The following is a 21,414-nucleotide window of genomic DNA, read 5'->3' on the forward strand; positions in this document are numbered from 1 at the left end:
TGCATTTTAGGAAAAAAAAAAAAAATGAACTAGTCCCTGGATTTTTGCCCGATCGGAACCAAACCAACGCTGATAAATTCTGTGGAGTGTGAATGTAAATATTCATTGAAAAAAAGTTGAAATTTCGATTCAGGGTCGCTAGGGGGCATCAAAACGTCAAACCCGGAAGTAGCCTATTTCATTAAAATGGCTATACCTAGAGAACGGTTTGAGATATCTTCACGGGGCTTAGACCATATGTGTAGACCCTCAGTCCGGGGTCACAATATAAAAAACTCGGTGTTTGGCCACTAGGTGGCGCTATAATAGTAACAAACTCGAAAAGGGGTATAACTATCCAACCGTTTGCCCGATCGACATATTATTTGGTATGGTGTGTCTTTGTGTCATGAACCTTGACTGTATAAAAGGACTTCTGCGTATCTCAAAAAACATGTCTGCCATCGGCCAATGAATTTTGAGCACTCATTATACCGGGTAAACGGAGGCCGATCAAAACGACACTCGCTGGGCTTATTCGTCTCACGGTCTTTAAGGTCTGTAAGAAATGTGAACTCATTTGGCCACCGGGGGGCGAAATAGCGCTTTTGGAGTGCATAAACAATTCTGTATCACGTGACATTTGACATATACAGAAACTATTGGTATCATAAGATTGCTCTTCTCATTCTGAACAACTTTGCCTCTGGACATGCTTCTGTCGATCAAACGGTTCGTGAGTTATCGCTGATGATGTCAAAAACCTACTTTCGCGAACTAGTCCCTGGTTTTTCAACCGATCGGAACCAAACCAATGCAGATGACTTCTGTGGAGTGTGAATGTAAATAATCATTGAAAAAAAGTTGAAATTTCTTTTTACCGTTGCTTAGGGACGCCAAAACTTAAAATGGGCAGATCCTATCACATTAAAATGGCCATAAATCCAGAAGGGCTTAACATATCATCATGGGGCTCAGTTGATATGTGTAGACCATCACTCCGAGGTCACGTAAAAAAAGGAGGTAGCGTTTGGACACTAGGTGGCGCTAAAACAGTAAAAATGGCAAAATTGACGTGTATCTCATATCTTAAACAATTGTGTATCACATGACATTTGACACTTACACAAACTAATGATATCATTTAATAGTCCTCCTCTTCATTCTGAACAACTTTGCCTCTTGATCCATTGATGTCACACAAACGGTTCACGAGTTATCGGTGATGGTGTTTAAAACTGACTTTTGCTAACTAGTTCTTTGATTTTTTTAAGCAATTTCTAAATTCTCTATTGCAGGTACATTATAATTGATCATAAAGATTATGAAATGACCATGCCAGTAAACATTCATAACATTTAGTTTGATAATTATTCAAGGGAATGTATTCAATTATACAACACATCTCTTAGATGGTGTGTGACTATGTTCCACATTATAAATCTGGTGGCGAAATGGCCAGGCTCTGTTCACGACTCAAGTATCGGAGAGTTATGCACATTATTTGGACGTGGCAAGTCAAATAGACTTTACAAACTAACTGGATTACTAATTTTGGGCCTAACAGAACTGCATTTTTCTATTATATAGGTGACTATGATGGAATCCTGCTAGGGGATAAAGGCTATGCCTGCAGGCAGTATTTTATGATACCATTACCTGACACCAACCAACTTTGAATTAGTTTATTTTGTTGTTTGATTGAGAGAAAACAGCTAGTCATGAGTGTGTAAGCATGCAACGCTTCTTTGAGCTGATACTGATAATTTCTATAATTTTTCTGTGTTGGTGGGAGTTTGATCCGTCGTGGGTTCGTTGGGGTCTGACCCCTTACACTGTTCGTGGATGCACTGCTCCATTGACTGGCATAAATACTCGAAACCCGCTTAAAGGCTGCTTGCAGCTTTAATTAGGGTTCGAGCCCGAAGGGCTAGAAACCTATTGTATTTGTTGGTTTTATTATTCTTCTTCTTATTATTATTCTGCCATAAAACTGATACTGCAGCCCAAACCGTAAGGCCGACAGAGCTGAGACTTGGTCAGATGGTAGTAGTCCTTGTCGCTACTCAGATACACGGAGCCAGCCATATCGACCCATAGGTGGCGCTATAGCAATACCAAACGCGTTTGCGCTTGTTACTCCGAAACCATTTATCGCACACCCAAGTGTCTTATATCAGTGTAATCACTGGCTCAAAACTTAAAAAACGTATATCTCCGATTTCATTTCCGCCATTATAGATTTTTCGCTAATTAGCATTTTATGAAAAAAAAAAAAAATGAACTAGTCCCTGGATTTTTGCCCTATTGGAACCAAACCAACGCTGATGAGTTCTGTGGAGTGTGAATATGAATAATTATTAAAAAAAAGTTCAATTTTCAATTCACGGTCGCTAGGTGGCGCTAAAACATCCAAACCGGAAGTAACATATTTAGCAAAAATGACAATAACTCCTGAACTGTTTGAGATATCTTCATGGGGCTTGGAACACATGTGTAGACCCTCAGTCCGGGGTCACAATAAAAAAACAGTGGCGTTTGGCCACTAGATGGCGCTATAATTTGAATGAGCTAGAAAATGGCTATAACTACGCAACAGTTTGCCCGGTTGACTTATTATTTGGTATGGTGTGTCTTTGTCTCATTCTACATAAATATCTAAATGGACATTGGCATATATCAAAAAACATGGCCGCCATTGGTCGATGAAGTTTGAGCACTCATTACGCCGGGTTAACGGAGGCCGATCAAAACGCCACTCACTGGGCTTATTTGTCTCATGGTCCTGAAGGTCTGTAAGAAACATGAACTTATTCAGCCACCGGGGGGCGTAATAATGCTTTTGGAGTGCATGCACAACTGTGTATCACGTGATATTTGACATTTACCCAAACTATGGTTATAATATGATAGTACTCTTCATTCTGAGCAACTTTGCCTTTGGAACAACTTCAATCGATCAAACGGTTTGTGAGTTATCGCTGATGATGTCAAAAACCTACTTTCGCGAACTAGTTCCTGGTTTTTCAACCGATCGGAACCAAACCAATGCAGATGACTTCTGTGGAGTGTGAATGTAAATAATCATTGAAAAAAAGTTGAAATTTTTCTTTCACCGCTGCTTAGGGACGCCAAAACTTAAAATGGTCTGAGCCTATCACATTAAAATGGCCATAAATCCAGAACGGCTCAACATATCATCATGGGGCTCAGATGATATGTGTAGACCATCATTCCAAGGTCACATACAAAGGAAGGTGGCGTTTGGATACTAGGTGGCGCTAAAACATTAAAAAAGGCAAAATGTACATGTATTTTGGTGGCCTGGACAACTTTGTGTCATGTGACATTTGACTAATACACAAACTATTGATATCAAACGATAGATCTCCTCATTCATAACAACTTTGCCTCTTGAACCATTGATGTCTATCAAATGGTTTGTGAGTTATTGGTGATGATGTATAAAACCTACTTTTGCAAACTTGTTCAAGGATTTTCAAGCAATTACAAAATTTCCACCACAGTACATTTCTCTGGACTCTCTAGGTCAATAATCATCAAAAACATGTTGAGTTTTTTTTTTGTGACCATAACAGGGTCCTTTATTATATTAGCGTGAAACGAGTGTGGTAAAGGTCACCACTCCTTAATAATTAATCCAACTGACTTGCCATTAAGTACTATTATACATATTATGACACAAAACAAGCATGCAACATGTGATTCTTATCGGAAGAGGCATGCCTTCACAACAGTCAAAAAGGTGAAATATCATACATTTAAAATTACTATTTTAAACTTGTCTTTAATAAATACATCATTTGCTAGTCAAATTGCTAATCAGCCAGTCACATAGCATAAACTCAATCCATTTTGGCTTCTAGACGTGGTAAACACACTTGCTGAAGTTCAAACCGAGCATCAAAATGGAGAAACAATTGGATATATGGTATGGGATATATTAGATAACACATACCACCTGAGGATTGTTGCCAACCATGTCCATGTTTTGATGGCTACTTCCAGCAGTAAAAAAAATCGACCATGTCAGAAAGCTCAAATGATCTCAAACTGGTTTCTTGAACATGACAATGAGCTCACTGTACTCCAATGGCCTTCAGAGTCACCAGACTCAACCAAATAAGCATCACTTAAATGGCAAGGTCTTCTGGAATATTGTTGCAGACCATGAATGTGAATCAATTATCTATTTAAATTGGTCGTATTTTTTTTATCAATTCTTCAGAACACAAAATAAGCTATTTTGAAGAATGTGCATTGTATTAAAAAAAAGACCTATATATGTGCAATAGAATGTTTTAGAGACACAGGAGTTGCTTTGTTTTGCTAATGGCTTCGTTCTTTATCAATTGACAGCTGCCAAGCCACGCCCTTAGCAACCAAACAGATTATTTTTTGCAACCGTCTAGCCAGACCTACATCTCTGCAGTAGAATATTATAAAGACACGGGGCTTGGTTCGTTTGACTTGTGGTTTGATGTGTTATTAATTGACAGGTATTAATTGACACCCATGGCAACCGAACAGGTTAGCTTAGCAACCGTTTAGCAAGATCTCTATCTCTGCAACAAATCATCATAGAGACATGAGAAATGGTTTATTGCACTCGTCCCTTAGGTATTATCGGTTTACGCCCGTTTTTGCATACGAGTGTACGCATGCATGGTCTGTATTAAAAGTTACCGACCGTTTCTGTCATATTTCTTGGTGTGGAAGAGTGTCATTCGTTGTGGATTTGTTACGGTGCCATTCCTGAGCCTAGTTGACAATGGCAAGGCCAATAGAGGCCTTAGACTGCTCGAACCCGCTAAATGCTGCTTGCAGCTTTAATTATTATTATTTTTCCGCCATAGAACCGGTCGCCCAGCCCAAACCGTAAGTCGTAGAAACTTGAGGCTTGGTCAGTTGGTTGTATCTGTGCAGGCTACTCAGATACAGTGACCCAGCCATATCGGCCTATAGGTGGCGCTACAGCGATGCTGAACGCGTTCGGGCTCGTTACTCCTAAACCGCTTGTTGCACACCCAAGTGTTTTATATCAGTGTAATCATTGGCTCAAAACTTAAAAAACGTATATCTCCGATTTCATTTCCGGTATGCAAATTTTCCCGCTAATTAGCATTTTATGAAAAAAATAAAAAATGAACTAGTCCCTGGATTTTTGCCCGATCGGAACCAAACCAACGCTGATAAATTCTGTAGATTGTGATTGTAAATATTCATTAAAAAAAAGTTGAAATTTCGATTCAGGGTCGCTAGGGGGCATCAAAACGTCAAACCCGGAAGTAGCCTATTTCATTAAAATGGCTATAACTAGAGAACGGTTTGAGATATCTATACGGGGCTTAGAACATATGTGTAGAACCTCAGTCCGGGGTCACAATAAAAAAAACTCGGTGTTTGACCACTAAGTGGCGCTATAATAGTAACAAACTCGAAAAGGGCTATAACTATCCAACCGTTTGCCCGATCGACATATTATTTGGTATGGTGTGTCTTTGTGTCATGAACCTTGACTGTATAAAAGGACTTTGGCGTATCTCAAAAAACATGTCTGCCATCGGTCAATTAAATGTGAGCACTCATTAGACAGGGTTAACTGAGGCCGATAAAAACGACACTTGCTGGGCTTATTTGCCTCATGGTCCTGAAGGTCTGTAAGAAACATGAACTCATTCGGCCACCGGGGGACGAAATAACGCTTTTGAAGTGCTTAATCAATTCTGTATCACGTGACATTTGACATATACAGAAACTATTGGTATCATAAGATTGCTCTTCTCATTCTGAACAACTTTGCCTCTGGACACGCGTCTGTCAATCAAACGGTTTGTGAGTTATCGCTGATGATGTCAAAACCTACTTTCGCGAACTAGTCCTTGGTTTTTCAACCAATCGGAACCAAACCAATGCAGATGACTTCTGTGGAGTGTGAATGTAAATAATCATTGAAAAAAGTTGAAATTTCTTTTCACCGTTGCTTAGGGACGCCAAAACTTAAAATGGGCGGATCCTATCACATTAAAATGGCCATAAATCCAGAAGGGCTTAACATATCATGGGGCTCAGTTGATATGTGTAGACCATCACTCCGAGGTCACGTACAAAAGAAGGTAGCGTTTGGACACTAGGTGGCGCTAAAACAGTAAAATTGACGTGTATCTCATATCTTAAACAATTGTGTATCACATGACATTTGACACTTACACAAACTAATGATATCATTTAATAGTCCTCCTCTTCATTCTGAACAACTTTGCCTCTTGATTCATTGATGTCACACAAACGGTTCACGAGTTATCGGTGATGGTGTTTAAAACTGACTTTTGCTAACTAGTTCTTTGATTTTTTTAAGCAATTTCAAAATTCTCTATTGCAGGTACATTATAATTGATCATAAAGATTATGAAATGACCATGCCAGTAAACATTCATAACATTTAGTTTGATAATTATTCAAGGGAATGTATTCATTTATACAACACATCTCTTAGATGGTGTGTGACTATGTTCCACATTATAAATCTGGTGGCGAAATGGCCAGGCTCTGTTCACGACTCAAGTATCTTCAGAGAGTTATGCACATTATTTGGACGTGGCAAGTCAAATAGACTTTACAAACTAACTGGATTACTAATTTTGGGCCTAACAGAACTGCATTTTTCTATTATATAGGTGACTATGATGGAATCCTGCTAGGGGATAAAGGCTATGCCTGCAGGCAGTATTTTATGATACCATTACCTGACACCAACCAACTTTGAATTAGTTTATTTTGTTGTTTTATTGAGAGAAAACAGCTAGTCATGAGTGTGTAAGCATGCAACGCTTCTTTGAGCTGATACTGATAATTTCTATAATTTTTCTGTGTTGGTGGGAGTTTGATCCGTCGTGGGTACGTTGGGGTCTGACCCCTTACACTGTTCGTGGATGCACTGCTCCATTGAATGGCATAAATACTCGAAACCCGCTTAAAGGCTGCTTGCAGCTTTAATTACAGTTATGTTTTTAGGTAAAATTATTATTTTTGTTTTATTCTGTGAACTACTAACAATATTCCAAGTTTCTAAGTTCCTACGAAAAATATAGTTTCTACTTGCATTTAATAGCAAAAATGAAAACCGGAGAAACAGCTCAAAATAACAGAAAATATGCTCAGTTTTTTTCAGACCTCAAATACTGCAAAGAATACAAGTTCATATTCACTTTTAGGCTATACAACAGTAATATTTGTATAAGTATTTAGGGAAAGTAAAAAAACTTTACTTGAAAATTTGAACACGCTATATACAGTAATATATGTACTGTATACAGTATTTACCAGGAACCTCATAGAGTTTGAGTACTCAGTATGTTTATAGCACATCTATGGAATGTACTATAATATTGCGTAAATATAAATTTTAAGTCTACAATTACAGTAAGCCATTTGTGAGGTCCACGAATGGCTTCCTTACGGCTGTCTCTGCGCATTAAACATGAAAAAAATCACATTAGTGTCTAATCGTCATGTTAAGCTTAAGTTCTCAAATGAAACTCTTCTCATTCACCGTCACAAAGGATTCATTAGTATTGATGAGTGTAGATGACCGTGCAGCTGAACATGAGCTCACTATACACACACACGTCTGTCTGCTGCGTATGTCCACGGAGAGACTGATTGGCTGATTAAGTGCATGAGAGAGCTCAGATCAGTTTCAGACACTTCAGTCTGATTAAGATAGATTAGACACACACTCTGCCCATAAAGTATATTCATTACCGGAGCTGCAGGGACGCACACACTTAAATCTGAGCATTTACTTAATGTACCAAATCAAAGTCACTAGCCCGCTTTCGACAGGAGCTGAGCGCCATGAAGAAGACTAATAAAGCCATTAAAGCAGAATACTATCCCTCTGTGTGTCTCACACACTTATGCACATGAGCTGGAGTTCTGATGGGTTCAAAGTTTTGATGATGATCCTCACCAGTGAGTGTTCTCATCTCCATCCTTAAGGTTGCAGGTGCCTCCGTTCTGACACGGGTTACTGATGCACGCATGAATCGGCTCCTCGCAGTCCTGACCCTGCGCACATAAATGATTTGTGTTGCACGCAATAAGTGCATGAGACATTTTGAAAAGAGAAAAGTGAAAACTAGAGCAATGTGGTTGCTTAAGTGTTGTCATACAAATTCATTTGTTTTCTGAGTGGTTAGCATGTATGCTATATAATATGTGTCAGGGTGTTTTGTATTATAAAAAAAATTGTCATTGATAAAATGCTTTTTTTAAAGAACGTACGTACCTTAAAACCGTATGGGCATGTACACCTGTAAAAATCCACAGGATGGTTACTGCAAGTTCCATCGTTCTTGCAGGGGTTGGATAAACAAGGATTACATTTGGCCAAAATGTTCACATCCACTGGACCTGTGTGACAAAGAAAGAGACATCAAATAACAGACACCGTTATATACATATACATATACACAACTATAATGAACATTCAAGTGCAACCACACAAACACTGTAACACACACATAGGATTGAGCAGGTAAGGCATTACAAACTTGACTCAAAGTCAAAGGTCACTTAAAACCTTAGGAAAGGTCAGGGGCCAGTGGCAGATACAAGGGGCTGGGTTTAGAAATCACACTGGGCTCTGATTGGCTTACTTACCTGGCACAGGAATACCACAAGGCCCCGGCACTTCTATAAATGTACCAATCAAATCCCATTACATAAAGTATTATATTTTTATGTGCATTTATATGCGTGCATATTCTTTGTGCGTATAAACTAGAGATAAGCGTTCTGTGAGGAAACAATTCTGTGAAGAGCAGAGGTGGTTATACCTGTGCAGGTGAATTTTTTGGAGGGTGTGGTCAGCAGTAGTTTGTCAGTCATCTCTCCAGGACCAGTGCAGCGTGCGATTCCAGGCTCCTTGTATCCGCTCTTCACCCAGTCAGAGAGCCACTGCATGTGACAGTCACAGTACAGTGGATTCGCTCCCAGAGCCCTGCAGGACACACAAACACACATTTAAAGTTAATGGTAATTTTGTATTTTATGAGGACAAATGGGAGGTTCTGACTCGTGACCATGAAATGCCCACATAACAACTATTCAAACAAATAAGCCACTTATGTGTGTACATCATTTTTCTTTAAAAAAGTTCAACCCAGCTGTCAGTCTAAATTACACTTGTGAAACTGATCCATTGGAATTTACGGAAATAGGGTCATTGTGGGAGACCAAAAACTAAACCAATCTGCGGCTGCAGAGACTCCGACCTTAGGCAAAGTGTTTTAGTGTGTGTTTGTGTGGGAGACCAAAGTACATCCAGCTGTCAAAACCCATTTGGGGCACTCATAAATGTGTGTGCGGGTATGGGTGTCTCTGTTTATTCAGAGGGACTTACAGGTGGGAGAGAGAGGACAGATCTTTGAAAGCTCCATCTGGGATCACAGCTATATCATTACCATGGAGAGACCTGCGTAGAGAAGAGAGAGAAATGAAGCAATCCAAGAGCCTCCAAAACACATAAATCAAAGTCTAATATCAAACACGCATACACACAGTTGTGTGAGGTACTCACAACAAGCGCAGAAATTTCAGACCGTCGAACGCCTTTACAGGAATACACCTCAGTCGATTGTAGCTTAAAATTCTGGTACGAAAACAAAACATTACAATAATCACCAAATTGTGCATGTGCATCCTTCAGTGTGCTCCCCTCGGGTCTTTCACAATTGAATTAGGGAATGTTGAATGCGGCTTCCAAACTAATTTTATTAGCGATAATTAGGTTTGTTTAAAAAAAGGGTTTGTCTTAAACAACGTGCCAGAAGTCACACATTCAAATGTCTAAATTTGGTCGTTGGAGAAATATTTTTGCAGATATCTATCCACCCTCGATCCTGATCTACTCACATCACTTGAACACATGTGACTTCTGAATTATTATAATTCTACAGCAGTTTAATACAATAAAATGCATGGTGACCATAATTCAAAAATAAGATATTAAAAAATTACAAGAATTTGAACCAGGAGAATCTGAACTATGATTTAAAATGGGGACAGCATCCATCTGCCACCACACCGGTCTTACATTAATTCAATAAAGTATTATGGCATTAAAACTGCATTTATAAAAAATTACACACACTCAGACTAGTTTACACAAAAAAAACACAGACACACAAACTGAAGCTATAGATCATGTTGACACTCACAGGGTGAGCAGCTCGGACATGTTACTGAAGCTGTGGTTGGACAATGTGCTGATCTGGTTATTACTCAAATCACTGCAAGAAAACACACACGCATACACACACACACACACACACACACACACACAGGCAAAGTGTTATGAGCTACAGAAAAATCACAACAATCAGCATTCGGGAAACAAGACAATAACAAAACACTAAGCAGCATTAAAAAGCAAAATGTTAAAATTTAACAACTAAGATTTATTCAATTACAGTAATTGTCTTCCAGCTAAATGACTAGTGTTTAGTAAAGACTGAATCAGAAAACAATAAACTGACTCTAAACTTAAATAATTCAGTCAAAATGACTCGTATTACATAAATGACATTACAACACAGCATAAGACACTGCACAGATGCAAACTGATGCATAATCAATTCAAAGACACTCAAAACAGCCGAACTTACAAATACGTTTTAAACTACAAATAGTATCAAACTACATACACAAAGCATTTTATATATTATAGTTTTGTGTTAGCCTCAAAGTCATATTCCAACATATAGATGCATTCAACAACCTTGCACTTGAATTTTAAATTAATAATGAAATTACTTTTTAGGAGTGACTTAAAAGCTAGATTCAATTCCTTTCATAATAATAAAATGATCGTAAAAACGCTTATTTTTGACCATTTGTTTTTGAATGAAATATCAACTTTAAACCAGGCTAAATGAGTCAATCAATACACAGCTATACACGATAAATAATAAATGCACATTCGTGACTATAATGATTGTAGTTCAGGTTCTAATTTACTGGCACTGTTAAGTGATGATGGATTATGTGCTTTCACGGAAAAGACTAGGAAAAAACATGCAAACGCCAAAAAACACATTATCTACAAACACATGGATTTTCTGGCTGAGAAAACAGACAACCATATGTTGTCAAACACCATTTTTACTGATTAACAAAATTATGTTTTCGGTTTTAAATGGCCGGGGCCCTGATGGCTGTGAAGCATTAGTGATTGGATGACCCCAGAGAGGGCGGTACCTACATGAGAGAGAGGTGTTTATAATTGGAGAGTTCCAGAGGGACTTGCGTGAACTGGTTGCCATCGAGATAGCTATCAGAAAAAGACAAACAAGTTATTACTCAAACGCAGAGGAAATAGCACATTAGCAACAGTGTAATGGGAGAAACTTCAAAAGCTTGAATTCGTGTATTGTTTCAGACATGAAATATGTGTTGTTGGAGGCTGCTGGGTTTATGGAAAAGGTGTGCCTGAATCAGATAAGGAAATGGCCATTTATTATGAAATTACTGAGAGGGTTGTGCGAGAGTGTATGTTTACACTCACAGTTCTGTTACGTCTTTAGGAATGCCCTTGGGTAAAACCTTGAGACCTTTATTACTGCAGCGAACCACCGTATCCAAACATGAACAGTCGGCAGGGCAGCGAGCCTGCGGTGAACAGCTATTCTCATCATTACCTGCACGCAAACCAAATAAGTGATCATATTAAGTTTTTGTATTACCATCAGCCATACAGCAGTTTTTTAAATGAATTTTAAATAAAAGAATGAATTGACACCAATTTATATTTTATATTTGTATAAATAATTGTATGATTTAATGACATTTAAAACACACGTTTTTCATTGTAAAGATAAGGCAGGCCGACTGCCTGAGTTTGTGTAAGGGAAAGATAAAGCTGGGCTACGCTCAAGTTAGCAGATACTATCGCAGCCCTATTTAGACCTAGAGACAAGATCTCAACTACCATAAAGACTGCTTACACACACATACTGTACATATAAAACACACACACACATACCATCCTCGCAGGCAAAGTCTTGAGCGGCCACATCTTGAATGGGGATCTCCTTAAGAAAGTAGGGGTTCTGACAGCGCGGGTTGCCTGTGACGATGCGTTTCTTACGGAGCCATTCGCCCAGCCAGGCCAGATGACAATTACAATTAAACGGATTGGATAGTAAGTTCCTGCGGGAAATTATGTAGCAAATATTTTTCAAGTCCAAGTTTCCAAAAGAACTATTTGTTTCGATATTTTAAAGGGATAGGTCAACCCAAAAAGAAAAATTCAGTAATTTATTCAACCTGTTTATGGTTTTTATGTGTAACACAAAAGAAGATATTTTGAGAAATAGTCAATGGGGGGCAGGTGTTGTTTAGTAACCAACGTGCTTCAAAATGCTATCTTTGGTTCTGCAAAAGAAAGTCATGCAGGTGTGGAATAATGAGAGGGTGAGTAAATGATGAAAGAATTTTCCTTTTGGGTGAACTATCCCTTTAATCCCTCACAGGATTAAACCACATATACAGTGATGAGAGGAGAGAATGAAGTACTTACAGTGTGGAGAGGGAGTGTAGCGTGTCAAAGGCTCCCAGGGACATGGAGGTGATCAGGTTATCATAGAGAGAAAGCAGCCTCACAGAACTCAACCCAGTAAAACTGCTGTTATTGACACAGCTTATCTTGTTACTCCTCAACATCCTACATACAACATAAAAACAACAGAATTTTAACAAGCCAGAAGCTGCAGAAACAGAGCTTGTTAAACTAGTTCTGTATTTTGGATTTACAGTGATATACACAAAATTATTCATTATTCAAATAATTCATATAAAACCCACAGCGTGCGCAGACCACTGAGGCCTTTCAGCATGGTATAGTGAACACTCTCCAATCGGTTGCTTGTCAGAATGAGTTCATTCACACCACTCGCTCCCTCAAACGTGCCCTCCTCAATATCAGTGATCTTGTTGTTGCTCAGGTTGCTGTGGAACACAAGTTGCAATGATGTTTATGTAACTCTGATAACGGTTCTTTAAAATAAAGTCTCCCGGCAAATAAATGATGACAAAGACAAAAGATAAGACAACAGAGACTTACATTTTGCGTAGCTGTGGAAGCTTTTTAAAGATTCCTGTAGCCTCCAGCACAGTAAATTCATTATTGTTCAAGCGACTGTGTGGAAAAACAAAACAACCAGATATTTAAAGAATTATGTTGTGTCTGTGTCATTGTGTATACAGGTTTGACGCACTTTTTTAATGTTCTTACAAATACAATCTCGAAATACTTAAAATCACAAAAGGCTTTAAATCAATAATTTCTAACAGGTTAAGCAAATTGAGTTTCAGAGTTGCTCTCTCTAAGGTCATTATTAACAATTCAAGAGTTTCCTGAACACTCCTTACACTAAAATAGTAAATTGATAAACTGTAGAAATTACTGTATTATACCTTAATATTTATTATGGTACGGTTCAAAAACACTGTAGCATCTAGGAATTTAACTACAGTTTACTATAATAAATAATAAAGTATACTGCAATATTTTTTCACTTGCACCTTATAACTGTTAATAAACACCATTACATGCTTTGATAGTTAAACCTTTTTTAGCTAAGCAGTTTACATCGCATGTCTAATGTTAGTTGTGCCCCCTCAAAAAAAGTTGGACCAGCCTCCACTGGTATACAAAATACAGTAAATGTCATTATGTTTATGTAAAAACCTTAAAGCGTCTTACTTGTATAGCTTTAAAGGTTTGTGTGTGTTAATGTACTTCAACAATGTATTTACTGTAATTCACTGTCATTAATTTACTGCACTTGTATTTGCATTTTGTATTTGTGTTACACTCTTAAAAATAAAGCTTCACGATGCCATAGAAGAACCTTTTTTGTCTAATGGTTCCATAAAGAACCTATAACATCTGAAGAACCTTTCTGTTTCACAAAAGGTTCTATGTGGCGAAAAAAAGGCTTTTTGGATTGTAAAAAATGAAGAAAGTGATGACCCTTTAAAGAACCTTTGACTGAATGCTTTTAAGCCCCCTCATTTTTTAAGAGTATATCTTTAAAGTGTATTTTTTCTGGGTCTAAACAGAATTGACATACATCTTTAGAATATGACACACTCACAGTTCTGCTGTATACTGAGGTATGTGATCTGGAATCTTGGTGAGTTTTTGTCCAGAGCAGTCCACCGTGGTTCCTTCACAGCGGCATTTCTCTGGGCAGGCCATGTCAGCGAAGCAGTCCCCACCTAGTTTCGACCGGTAGTCCTCCACACCTAAACACGTAACCACGGACACAAACAAATACACACACAGAACATTATCCACCACACAATCACAAATAGAGAAAGTGTATGAAACAAAGCATGAAAGAGAAGGAAAGAGACACATAACGGGGTCTAGACAAAAGGTAAAAGGTAAAGGATAACTGGTAATGAAACAATAAAGGTTAATTGTGCCAGACCAGAGGAAACTCAGTTATCACCATGGCAACATGCTATCAGCATCATCATTATTATTGCTGGATAACAACGCTCAAAGCCAAGCTAGCCATGACTTTTGAGTGTTGAGCACACACACACTTTACTGGTGGACATAGACATCACATACATTCTTAGCTGTACGTTCATACGGTCAAACAAACACACACACAGGTTGTCTCTTGTTGCTTGCCATGCTGTAGATGCTGCAAGACCTTCCATGGTGCTTGACAGAACCATGTATTAGTCAGAGTCTGCAACCACATGGTTAGATCAAGCACAAAGGAAAACCCCGCTGAATTTCCTCCACAAGACAGAGAGAAAGATAAAGAGAGTGAGGGACACTAAAGGATAGAAGATGAGATCTACTTCATTAAGGTAGAATAAACTCATAAGAATGTCAGAACAGAAGGAGAGAGTCATATAAGAGAGAGAGAGAGAGAGAGAGAGAGAGATGTAACTAGATGAAGAAAGGAAGTGTGGCAGGAACATTGCAGCTGTCATACAGTAAATAAACACGTAAACCACTAATTACACACTTTAACACACACACACGCATTTAATTCACACCATGTGCTTCAATCATCATATTTAAAACACTGTTTGGGTTCCTGGTCTGTGATTGGATAGGGTTAAGGAAGAGGGGCTTGCTGGGTGACATTTCACTGATTTGGGTGCAGGAGGTCCATGTTTGCTGTGTCAGTTACTTACACTTATTGATATGATGAATCCCTGAGTGTTTGTGCAAGAAAGGGAGAGAGATACAAAGTATGTCACATTCGCACACATGCACACAGACACTGGCACACCTGTGAGTCAGACCCATGCCAGCAGGTGCCATCTGTGAGCATGCACACAGCAATGCACTGCAACAGATTAACATTTGATTGAAGCTGAATTGTGTGTTTGATCACCTGACATCCATTCAACATAAAAAAACTTCATTTTAGTTCAATCTCTCATATGACACATGTTTTCCTTGAAGCTCACAGTGTTGTTGTACTCTGCAAACAAATGCAGTGAGAATCTCAACACCACACACTTGTGCACTTCAGGCAGGCTGTTTGTCCAGCATTCCATATCTTTATTGTGTGTGTGTGTGATTGTGGCTTTTGTGAAGTACACACGCAGGCGTTACATACCTGGTATAAAGTATTGCTCTTTAGCTATACAAAGGAAGACACACAAAACTGAGAGGAGACCCGCGCGTGTGTGTAGATCGATACATGAAGATGAAAATTGATCAGAGAATCCTGCTTATTTATAACCCCGAAACGGTCGATACTCAACTGACAGACTGTAAACTAATATTGCACACATACATACATTCGCATTTAGATTTGTAAAAATGCTTAGATAGGAAGAGATAACTCATGCTGAGATCCTCAGAACGAAAAGCTGACTAAGATGTTTTTACTCCCACACATACGCAGACACACACACACAAACACACCCATTGACAACCTTGAAGTTCACTACTGGGAACAAAGCAGGGTTAAATGATAAAGTGTGTGTTTTAGAGCGAGCAACTTGCTCATGTAACACACAAACAGTGAAACAGAAGATCAGCAATGTGTGTATTTACCTGAACAGCGGAACTTTTTGCTTTTAATCTGGCCGATGCGTTTGTTGGCAAGGCGACGGGGACTGGTGCATCGAGCACCACTGGTCTCAATCGGGTTGTCTTGAAGATAGTCAGCAAGCCACTTCAAATGGCAATCGCACATGAAGGGGTTCTGGGCCAGATGACTGACAAACAAAATTAAATATAAACGGTTTCAGCAGCAACAACATAAACAAACATTATGTGGCTTACACTTAACTTCCGGTAGATCTAAATAACTATTTTTTATTCATTTAAAACAATTACTTTACAATAAAATATCAATAAATCTAAATTGAATATAAAGTACATTTTTATATTATAACCAAACACAGACAGGAAGTTAACTTCGGGTTAGCGCGTGGGTCCAATGAAACCATCTATAGATCTATTCAAAGGTCAATATAGGGATTTGTATCGGCCACTAGCGGTGAGTTTGAGTATTGCAACCAAACTATCCGTCCAAACACAACGGTGCCTAGCACAGTACAAAAACATGTCATCGGCTGAGACATAGTGTCTTCTCATGTTGACGCAGGGAAGAGATCATGCGGGTATTAGAAGACTGTAGAATGCGCAAAGGGTCTGTGGATTTTAACTATAAAAATAAAGATAAAGTCAGGCAGGAGCTAAGACCTGCGTTAATATTATACAGACTTTCCAGTAAAGAAGCGTTAGGACCCACGGTACTAAGGCTTATAGCAGAGATACTCATAGATATATATGGAGATAACGATACTTTCCAGCAAAGAGACGTCTGAGAGAGAGATTGTCTAAAAATCATCTCAAGGAAGTTGCGTTGTAAGTAACATCGTTTTTCTTTTATATTTGCTGAGTAACGGAGCAGCTTTGAGCGTCATTGTTACCCTGGAATCAGTGTGCTGCTTGTATATACTCGTGTCGTCTTCACTTTTATTCATTTGCATTATTATTTGCGTGGTCTAAGCTATGATAAAGCATGTTTGAGGGCAGAGCTAGCTAACACTAAATAGCAACGTAGATAAAGGCGTTTGATCTGACAGCAAGTTAGCAGTTAGGAGTAAGTTAGTAGAAGTTTCCCCCCCTTTGCAAAGTTAGGGATAGCAGGATTTTTTTGCGCAACTCACAGTGTCTGGATGGCTCGAAGAGAGGCAAAAGTTCCCTTTGCGATGGTCTGGAGTTTATTGTCATAAAGCGACAAAACATTCAGATTCTGCAGGTCTTGAAAAGAATCTACACGAAAACAGTTAATCTTGTTCGCGTTGAGCAACCTGTTGGGAGAAAAATTCAGATATGACATTTTATACAAATCTCTTTGGTAAACAGTAAAATCTATGCATGCGTTTTATGTTGAGAAATTAGAAATGCCTTCTGCAAATGGATTAACTTCTAAAAACAAACAAATATTTCCTGCTGTGTCTAGACTCATTTACACAGCCTCCAGGGAAAACTAATTTCTGGGTGAATATAATCTTTTGTTTACAAAGCAGCCTTTACTTACAGATTTATAAGCTCCACATCTTCTACAAGGTTTTTAAACTCTGTGTGTGTGTGTGTGTGTGTGTGTGGGTCACCATTACGAGTATAAAAGATGTTTTATTTCAAATCTAATTATGTCAGTAAGTGTGTGTGAGAATAACAAGTGTTTGTGTTAAGTGTCAAGGTTTGGATAGGGGATAGAAAATAATATCCTGTTATGAAAAAAATGTATATTAGATATCCTTAATAATGCAAAAAAAATTGTGTATATGTCTTGTACGTTAATGGAAACACAAATTCATATGACACACAGCTGTGACTTCTACACTTGTTATTTCTAGTTGTCAGTTCTTATCTCTGAATAATTCATGAGTTTGTGTGACCTTATGTTAATGTGTGGAAACATGTCTATTCGCATTGACATCTGAGTGCATATGTGTGTTGTGATATAATAGCACCAATAGAATTCAGTTTAGTTAAACCCATGTAAATACTTGGATTAACATGCATTTCCTATAACACAACCCACGAACCCACACACACAGCAGAAGTTTGTGTCCACCTGTGCTGTCTGTCAGCAGGCGTATGAGTGAGGCTTACTGTCTTCTTTAAACCGCACACACACACACACACACACACACACACACACAAACACACAAACACACACACACACACACACACAGATAAACACAGCTCTTCTATGGCACCTTCGGGCCTAAATTCATAAAATGTACATTACTCACAGTAGCTGCAATGAGAAGAGTCCATCAAAAAGGCCTTTGGGAAGCTCAGTGATTTTATTCCCATATAAAACCCTGAAAGGCAGAGGCACAAGGGAACATTTAATAATACCAAAGATTAAAGATGTTCATTACCCACCCACACACACAACCATTCATCAGAAACAGTCCCTCAAATCCGAGCAGAAGATGCACCACCTGAAATCATTCCAGGACAATCAGTGACAAATCATATTTAGAGCCAAATGAAACCATGTGGAACCAGATTTGTAATAAGTCATGAAAATATGAGAACAATAATCTTCCTACCATAAATATAATAAAGCAATTACAGCACATATTCATCACATTATTCTAATGGTCTATTACCCTTTACGAGTTGAGGTTGTTGTAAGAAAGGGTGAGGAATATTGGGAAATTTGTGACTAATCTGAAAGGGTCAGGCAGGGCTAAAACATTTCTTGGCATCTTTACATCCGAATGAATAATTACATTGTGGCTTTGGCCATATGCTTCACTGGAGCAGACACACACGAAATCTGCACGCGCAGTAGAATAAAAAAATGGGAAACTATGTTCCATACATCCCCAGCCATTTGTGTGTTAATGAAATATTTTGGATTCACTTGATAAGCTTTCAGCTCTTTTAAACAGATTTTTTATATGTTCAAATACATTTTAGGGCTGTATATCATATGTTTCATTGCTGTGATGTCATATCAGGAATGAAACTACATGTGTGTGTTTGGCCATGATGCACTGTATTTTTTCAGGAGGAGATATTTTTAATGGCTGGCTGGTGTTCCTAAGAGGCCGGTCCGGAGGGAATGACAAAGAGAGAGAACTGTTCCGCCCACTAGGTTCTGGCTCATTGGAACCCGGTCAGTAAAGTAAACCAAAGAAAATACAGAGACCAGGAGTGCAGAAAACAGACCCCCACACCCCAAATAGACGCACAATGAAAATATCAGGCCATTTAAAACAGCTTTGCGCGTTCAAGTAAAGTTTCATTTTTTAAGAACATCTAAACATTCTTATCTGTCATTGAAATGACGATTGTCTTAAATGTTTGAATGGAGGCTGGGGTGACTCAGCCACCGCTCTGTTCCCTAAAAGCTTGAATGAGTCAGATCATTAATAATTGATCAATTCATGGAAGCTTAATATAACTCTTACATCCTCTTCTCACGCACACACACACATAGCCACAGTCATAAATATATATATATATAAAAATATACTCACAGAGAATTCAGAGATCGGAGACCTTGAAATGAATCTGAAGCCAGTTCAGTTATTTGATTATTACTCAAATCTCTAAAGAGGGAAAATAAGAGGATGAGAAACCAAGAGTGCGTTTATGTGCGAATGTGTATGTACATGCGCTCACAACGACACACACTCACATTCTCCGCAGTCGTTTGTAAGGTGAGAACGCGCCGGTTGGGATTATCTTGATGGAATTCTGCTCCAGTCGACTGTGAACAGACAGAAAATAAACCAAATCAACAAATGGAGAGAAAGTATAATCCAAATGACTAAGAAGTGAGGGTCCATCCATCCATCCATTTTCTACCGCTTTATCCGAACTACCTCGGGTCACGGGGAGCCTGCGCCTATCTCAGGAGTCATCGGGCATCAAGGCAGGATACACCCTGGATGGAGTGCCAACCCATCGCAGGGCACACACACTCAGTCATTCACTCACGCACTCACACCCTACGGACAATTTTTCCAGAGATGCCAATCAACCTACCATGCATGTCTTTGGACCAGGGGAGGAAACCGGAGTACCCGGAGGAAACCCCCGAGGCACGGGGAGAACATGCAAACTCCACACACACAAGTTGGAGGCGGGAATCGAACCCCCAACTCTGGAGGTGTGAGGCGAACGTGCTAACCACTAAGCCACCGTGCCCCCCAGAAGTGAGGGTAATTGGGAAAATTATAGCATTGTTGAGAAGCGTTTTGGAAGAGCATATGAGAACAATTGGTGATGTTGAAGAGATCACGTTTATCTTTGACAATATTTTTGACATAAAAATGCATCGGAGAAAAAAAAAAGAATGTCAATGTCATATCTTTTAGACATTGTGTAACAGCTGTGTCTGTTTGCTGTAGTTCCATTTCGAGGCAGTCCCCATGTGGGTTTGTTTAGCAGTCGCTATTCAATCTGGTACAAATCGCTGTTCTGGGAAAAATGTAATTATCGACACAAAACAACCTAAAATTTATGTAAACAAACAAGCAAACAGACACAATCACTAAAACTTCAGGCCTGAAGTGTGTCCTTTCTGTGCCACTAGATTCCCCAAACAAAACTGCAAAAACAATCACTGTTTTTATTAAGGTTTCCCGTCTGTGAATGGTCAGTCATTTAGCTTTGTTTCAAACTCGCCATTGGTTGAGGCAATGCTGCTTCCATATATTATAAAAATAACACAATGTTTCAAGATCGCTACATAAACCATAGTTTTGACACTTCCCAGAGTTATCGGCCAATGAATAGCTTCTGTTTGTGTCTGTATTTTAAACTGGGATGAGAGTCAAGGAAAACCATGAAAAATGATAATTAATTTAATACTACAGTAATTCAGAAATATAAATGCTTAAATATAACTAATGTGTCTCATCTCCTTGTCTCTCGCTGTCTCTGCTTCTGACAGTCAATATGTCATAAATCAGAGAAACTCTCCAAAGTTGACATAGCATGAAAATCAGGCCCCACATGGACTTGGACGAACACACACACACACACACACATTTCATTCAACCAGAGCCAAATGAGATAATCCGACTCATCTGCCAAAGCCCTGCACGCAGCAATCACAGGAAAGGATGACAGATGGAGAAAAGAGTGAAGAGAAAATAGACAATGACCCTGGCACAAAGACATAACAGTTAAAAGATGTGGCGTCTCAATCCGGGCTCCGTTGGCAGAGCGTTGGCCCAGAGATGAGATGCCATTGATAAAATAAATCCATTTCCACGCTGAATTAATGTGCATGACTTGAGCATGACCTCCATGGTTAAAATATTTGATACAGATACAGCCCAACACTGTGTGTGCGTGCGTGCGTGCGTGTGTGTGTGTGT

The 21,414-nt window shown here is 38.9% G+C and overlaps 1 protein-coding gene across 2 annotated transcripts in view; it reads right to left on the reverse strand.

The window, feature by feature from the left end:
- slit2 (slit homolog 2 (Drosophila)) overlaps positions 1-21,414 on the reverse strand; it is a 77,056-nt gene that overhangs the window by 11,703 nt on the left and 43,939 nt on the right. For both annotated transcript variants that reach the window (XM_056731632.1, XM_056731640.1), the window contains exons 10-27: positions 19,725-19,796; positions 19,564-19,635; positions 18,322-18,393; positions 17,227-17,370; positions 16,103-16,266; positions 14,163-14,313; positions 13,127-13,201; positions 12,868-13,011; positions 12,584-12,727; positions 12,047-12,213; positions 11,570-11,702; positions 11,267-11,335; positions 10,224-10,295; positions 9,584-9,655; positions 9,407-9,478; positions 8,841-9,004; positions 8,291-8,415; positions 7,973-8,070 (exon numbers count right to left, since the gene is read on the reverse strand). In XM_056731632.1, coding sequence (XP_056587610.1) covers positions 7,973-8,070; positions 8,291-8,415; positions 8,841-9,004; positions 9,407-9,478; positions 9,584-9,655; positions 10,224-10,295; positions 11,267-11,335; positions 11,570-11,702; positions 12,047-12,213; positions 12,584-12,727; positions 12,868-13,011; positions 13,127-13,201; positions 14,163-14,313; positions 16,103-16,266; positions 17,227-17,370; positions 18,322-18,393; positions 19,564-19,635; positions 19,725-19,796 — 2,010 coding nt within the window. The remainder of the gene's footprint in view (positions 1-7,972; positions 8,071-8,290; positions 8,416-8,840; positions 9,005-9,406; positions 9,479-9,583; positions 9,656-10,223; positions 10,296-11,266; positions 11,336-11,569; positions 11,703-12,046; positions 12,214-12,583; positions 12,728-12,867; positions 13,012-13,126; positions 13,202-14,162; positions 14,314-16,102; positions 16,267-17,226; positions 17,371-18,321; positions 18,394-19,563; positions 19,636-19,724; positions 19,797-21,414) is intronic.

The sequence above is a fragment of the Triplophysa dalaica genome, chromosome 2, assembly GCF_015846415.1.
Source record: "Triplophysa dalaica isolate WHDGS20190420 chromosome 2, ASM1584641v1, whole genome shotgun sequence".
Classification (NCBI taxonomy): domain Eukaryota; kingdom Metazoa; phylum Chordata; class Actinopteri; order Cypriniformes; family Nemacheilidae; genus Triplophysa; species Triplophysa dalaica.